Source organism: Photinus pyralis, unplaced genomic scaffold (assembly GCF_008802855.1).
Source record: "Photinus pyralis isolate 1611_PpyrPB1 unplaced genomic scaffold, Ppyr1.3 Ppyr1.4_LG1, whole genome shotgun sequence".
Classification (NCBI taxonomy): domain Eukaryota; kingdom Metazoa; phylum Arthropoda; class Insecta; order Coleoptera; family Lampyridae; genus Photinus; species Photinus pyralis.
The window spans coordinates 67,037,195-67,042,771 of NW_022170249.1; the positions used below are offsets into that span (position 1 = coordinate 67,037,195).

General features: G+C 36.2%; 2 protein-coding genes and 1 pseudogene across 5 annotated transcripts; 2 read left to right on the forward strand and 1 right to left on the reverse strand.

The window, feature by feature from the left end:
* Positions 1–215: 215 nt before the first annotated feature.
* On the forward strand, positions 216–1,903 carry LOC116166190 (annotated as a pseudogene).
* A 5-nt stretch (positions 1,904–1,908) lies between these two features.
* On the forward strand, positions 1,909–3,374 carry LOC116158599. Of its 2 annotated transcripts, none has more exons than XM_031471410.1 (4): positions 1,909–2,119; positions 2,172–2,299; positions 2,395–2,508; positions 2,722–3,374. In XM_031471410.1, exons 2-4 carry the CDS (start codon positions 2,188–2,190, stop codon positions 2,982–2,984), a joined length of 489 nt encoding a protein of 162 aa, XP_031327270.1. In that variant the 5' UTR covers positions 1,909–2,119; positions 2,172–2,187; the 3' UTR covers positions 2,985–3,374. The 2 variants fall into 2 exon arrangements, with proteins under 2 accessions (XP_031327270.1, XP_031327271.1); XM_031471411.1 differs by having other exon boundaries at positions 1,909–2,051; positions 2,183–2,299.
* Positions 3,375–3,932: 558 nt separating this feature from the next.
* LOC116158598 (protein ANTAGONIST OF LIKE HETEROCHROMATIN PROTEIN 1-like) lies at positions 3,933–5,559 on the reverse strand. Of its 3 annotated transcripts, none has more exons than XR_004142773.1 (4): positions 4,854–5,559; positions 4,627–4,802; positions 4,453–4,585; positions 3,933–4,401 (listed from the first exon to the last, which is right to left on the reverse strand). XR_004142773.1 is itself a non-coding variant. In XM_031471409.1 (4 exons), the coding sequence occupies exons 1-4, from the start codon at positions 5,398–5,400 to the stop codon at positions 4,092–4,094; spliced, it is 1,158 nt and encodes a 385-aa protein (XP_031327269.1). In that variant the 5' UTR covers positions 5,401–5,559; the 3' UTR covers positions 3,933–4,091. The 3 variants fall into 3 exon arrangements, 2 of the variants coding, with proteins under 2 accessions (XP_031327269.1, XP_031327268.1); XM_031471409.1 differs by having other exon boundaries at positions 4,453–4,577; XM_031471408.1 differs by having other exon boundaries at positions 4,453–4,577; positions 4,627–5,559.
* Between the last annotated feature and the right edge of the window lie 18 nt (positions 5,560–5,577).

Below are 5,577 nucleotides of genomic sequence, written 5' to 3' on the forward strand. Positions count from 1 at the left end.
GCGCATTCATTTCAAAATAATACGACTATGAAATCTCTCAGTGGGGGGCCAAGTTAACGGACCCGTTTTTTTGATCTACAGAAGATGTATAGACGTAACAGAGAACGTAAATTGAAAGTGGCGCTCTGCATGGCAGTGGCGTATTTGTCGCATCCAGGAAATAAAAAAAAATTTGGGTCAAAAAATGGATAGCAGATCGGAATATACATGGTAATATGCCGCTAATTAAAGAATTGCGCGAAAATTATCCTGACGATTTCAAGAATTACTTGCGTATGGATTCGGCAACCTTTGGTGCCTTGTTAGAGTTAGTTTCACCTATAATATCGAAAGAGAACACAATTATGCGCAAAAGTATAAGTGCTGAAGAAAGGCTCACAGTAACTTTGCGCTATTTAGCTACAGGTCGTTCGTTTGAAGACTTAAAATTTACAACTGGAATTTCGCCATCATCATTTTGTCAAATCATCCCGAAACTTGCAAAGCTATATGGCAAGTTCTCAAAAAAACACATCTTAAGGTAAGTTTATGAAAGATATAATATTTCTGAACTTAATAAAATGCTTAAATACATAGTATCTATATGAATTATTTCAAAAAGCTTACAACGTTCTGGTAATAGGTTCTTGTGCATGGGTCCGTCTCTTCGACATTAGATAATGTACAGTGTTGAGCAGAGTTCTCTGATGACACAGTAGTGAAGGGTGAAAATTGCGGAAATCGTGTAGATGTAGATTCGATACTGTTAACTGTGGAGAGGAGTTGTCTGATGATACAGTGTAAGGTGAAAACTCGGGAAATGGTGTCGATGTAGATGATCTGCTTTCATCGTAAATGTTTGTTGTTTCCGTCAACTTTTTCAACATTCCATCCATTATTATTTTATTTATTAAACTTTCTGCGTAAATTGCTTGTGTGGGATCCATTCTCTTTAATTTCTTTCCCCACGCAATCCCTACGCATCGTATTCATCTACATCATTACTGGATTCTAACTGTTTCATGCAATAATCCATGAAGTCAGTATGCCTTTTCTTAGCACTTGCCTTCCCGGTTTGCTTGGGTGCGCATGGTCTTGGCTGTCTTAAGTTTGCTTGTAATGTTGCATTAGTGGTGGAAGATCGGGCTGATTCCTGTAAGGTAAGGTAATCGTATTATTTTTTACAGTTTCCCACAACAAAACAAGAATGGTGTAACATTGCGCAAGGATTTGAAAGTAAATGGCAATTTATAAACTGCGGGGGAGCTTTCGATGGAAAGCATATACGGATTGTACCTCCTCCTCACACAGGGGCCAAATATTATAATTATAAGAATTTTTATAGTATTGCTTTAATGGCTCTAGTAAACTCAGATTACCAATTCATTTACGTAAATGTTGGAAAAAAATGGGAGAATTTCAGATGTTGGTGTTCTGGAATATACTGAATTTCATAGGAAACTAATAGAAGCTAAAAGAAATTTGTTACAAAGCAATATTAAAACATTACTTATGTATTACATACATGTTATTTAATGCAGGACAACTAAATTTGCCGGATCAAGATGAAACAAAGGGAAAGCTTAATTTTGTTTTTCTAGGCGATGAGGCGTTTGCGTTACATGAAAATTTTTTGAAACCGTTCCCACAAAGAGATCTTTCATATGAAAAGCGAATTTACAATTATAGATTATCCAGGGCGCGAAATGTGTCTGAGAACGCTTTCGGCTTGTTAGCTGCACGTTTCCGCATTTTGCATACGGCTATACATATCACGGACCCACAACGCATAAACTACGTTGTTCTGGCTATTTGTGCCCTACACAATTACCTGAGTAAAAGCGGAACTTCTTGCCATTGCTGCATACTATATAATTTTAAAAAAGCGTCCACGAAAGAATCTGCTTTGGGTATACCTGTTTAGATACATAAGGCGATTTCTGGCGAGAAAAGTAACCTTCAGTAAGACCGCTTTCAATTTCTGGCGAGTAACTAATGACGTCACGTCATACTGTAGTATGCTAGAGTAACCACTAACCAAGTAACATGCCCTTACCTACCTTCAACCTGGAGTAAGCAATAGTAAAGTTAACTTTCTAACCTCAATTTGTGAGGTTGGTTCTTTTATTTATGTTTACATGTGAGTAGTGAGTTTACATTAGTTCTTGGTTGATAGTTACTTTATATTCTAGATTACTTATAGGTATAATGGATAATAGTCTAGAAGATGATGATACTTTAGTGGAGGTGAAGTTCTTAATTAACAATGAAATTGTAACATTTTCGGATAGTGGGGTGGTTGCAACAGCACTAAAAACAGGTAGGTTAATTGCTTATATCAGTGAACCTCAAAAGGCATGTGTTCGTATAATACTAAAACCACACATAACAGAAATAAACACATTTTGTTTGTAGATGCCAATTTTGTGCTAGAGTACATATCAAGGGCAATAGAGGAAGGATTTTTAGAACAATTCGGTGTATGCAAAGGCACTTCAATTGCCGACATAGATATCTCTCGAATTTCTGGTATGTAGACGTTTATCCATTACGATAAGCATTATAATATACTTACAAAACTCCATATAAGGAGTGAACCGTTGTTACGATCAATCTAAAAGGATATGTCACTGTTTCTACAGATCAATCGTATCGTATATGGGACCCTTAAGGCAAAATAATTATAGTTTTTAGTATATTAAAGCTATCGGAATGAATTCAATTATACCATAATGTTTACAGATGAAACTCCTGAAACTATTGAAACCGCAGTCGCAGCTGCTGAAACCGACCAAGAAATCTGGAGCAGTAGAGGGAAACCGACCGACCTTGATAGGCGTGCTACAGAATACATGTTGGAACTAAGGAACTCTGCAAAATTTCAAACTTTATTTGCGGACAAAAAAACTGTAAAAATGTCTATATGGGGGAAAATTGCAGAGCTTCTAGGTAGTGCTGGATTTCCCCTAAATCCTAAAGAAGGAGGGAAAAAATGCTATCAATAATTTCAGAATTTGACCAAAATGTACATAAATTTTATAAAACATGTAAAAACAACAGGAGGTGAAGCACGGGAACCACCACCTCATTATGACCTATTACATAACATTTTGGGTGATAAACACAAAATAACATTAGGGCATATTAAGGATTCACTGCAATTAGCAGATACTCAAGATGAATTAAATGTAATCCATCAACCAGGGCTATCCACATCAGCGCCATTGTCTTCTCCTCAACCACAGCCATGTGCAACAACTTCCCAGCAACCACTCACCCCCACGTCATCTTCCTCCCGATCACAGACACCCACATCATCTTCCCATCTACTCGAATCCTCTACCCCATTATCAAGATCCCATACACCACACCGAGATTCTCATTTCCAAAATATACGTAAATCGGTAAAACCGCCCAAAGCAGATGTCATACAAACATTATTGACGATGTTTGGTCTTCCCAATATATTTAATTTTTGTTGTTATGCCAAACAATATTTTTATTTATTTTTGTTTAATTATTAGAAACAGCAAGGGAATTTATTTCAATTTGTTTGAATATTAAGTATTTAGTTTGAATGTTGTGTGAACACGTTGAGCTTGATACTCGCGGCCAGGGAGGGGGCTTGCGTCGTTCGGTCGACATATAATAGTGGGACATTATTATTATGTTTTGACGTTTGAAAGAAAGTTTATGTGCTGCTCCTATCGCATCTTTGCTACCACAGACCAACTACCGCTACCGAGACGCCAATGCATTGCTGGGATCCATTAAAACAAAGGTGAGTGCTTGCTCAATGCTGCCGCTTTTTTGCACCCGCTTAATTTTATCACACCGCTAAAACAGACGATGCATAAGGAAAACATTGATATGCAAACTTCCCAATTTAAGGTATTAGAAAACCTCATGACTACACAGAATAAATTGTTAGAGCAGCAAAATGCCCATAAAGCCACAATAGTTTCGTTATTTGAATCAATGGTTAAAAAAACTACAAGAAAAAGAAGAAGACATTCTAGTGATAGCGATGATGATGATTAAAAAATTGTTTATATTTTTATATGTATATCTATTCAAGCAAAATCAGTATTTATAATTTTTTTACAAAGGAATTAAAGAGTTTGTGATATCAAATCGCGTTTTCTAGTCCCTTCACGATCTCTACGGCCAATATAAGTATCACAACTATCATGTTCACTTGATGTGACATCTACTTCATATATATCACAAGTTAACAAGCAAAAATTATGCAGTATACAACATGCGGTTATAATATCAATAGCCTTTTCAATGGTATATACATTAACAAAATTTAAAATCCTCCAACGGCCTTTCAACATGCCGAAAGTATTTTCGATTACAACCCGTGTCACACTATGTGCGTAGTTGTGTTTCCGTTGCAGCGGCATAATTCCAGTGTTCCTAAACCACAACAATAAATACCTATGTGCAATTATTTGTATTTGTGTCTACCTATACGGAGTTATTAACCATGACCTTAATGGATATGCGGAATCTCCCACCAAGTGGTATCTACCGTAAAACAGATTGAAACAGTTAGTTTCACAGATTTTTCCCAAGTCCGATTCTCTAAGTATCTACAAAACTATTAACAGCATGATTGTAGGTTTGCATAAACTATCTTACTCGTGCATCATGCACAGATCCTGGATAACCAACAGAAATATTAGTAAATAATCTGGAGGAAATACACACTCCTTGAAGGGTAATGGAATGGCAAAACTTGCGATCCTGATAACTGTCATGCTGCTCCTTGGGTATTTTACAAGTTATGTGGCAACCGTCAATAGCACCAATCACATCTAGGAACAACATATTACGCTGATTGCTGTGCGGTTTAAAAATGTCCTTACCTGGATAATTACAACGCTGTTGAAAATCATTTGCAATTTGTTCGCAATCTTCCGCATTAGGCCACTTAATATAAATAGGCATAAGAGAGCAGATAACTTTAATAATTTTCATGGTAATATAGAAAGCTTTTGACACGCTAACATTAAATCTATCACTGATCGACACTAACGTTTCTCCTTTGGCAAGGTACCAGAGAGTGATTAGGATTTCTTTCTCTAGAGGTATTATTTCAAACCCTCCTCTGTATTTTTTTACTGTTAATTCTTTTCCAATTGCAGTGGTCAATTTGAAATATGTTGACTTTATCATTCGAAAATGAATAAAAAAATCGGTATCAAGATAGTTTGTTATCCATTCCTCATAACAAAGTGGCATACGAAAATGGCATTTCCTTTGCTTTTGCAATACAATAAATTTGGTCCACTCAGGAACGGCTTTTAATAGAAAATGCATTACTATGTGCACACTTGTGGTCAAAGTATCATCTATACAAAACTCTTCTAATAATGCATTCATCCACATACTATTATTACTTAATATCGACATAGGTACAAGTAAAAATTACAACAAAAACACAGAAACAAAACAAGGTTATGTTATGCCTAACTTTCGATTTTCAGGTGATCTTACTTCCATACAACCAATTACGTCATTAACGGTGATGTAATAGGTAACTTCCAGCATACTGGTACATACTCAGGTACACGTAAGTTACCTCGCAAG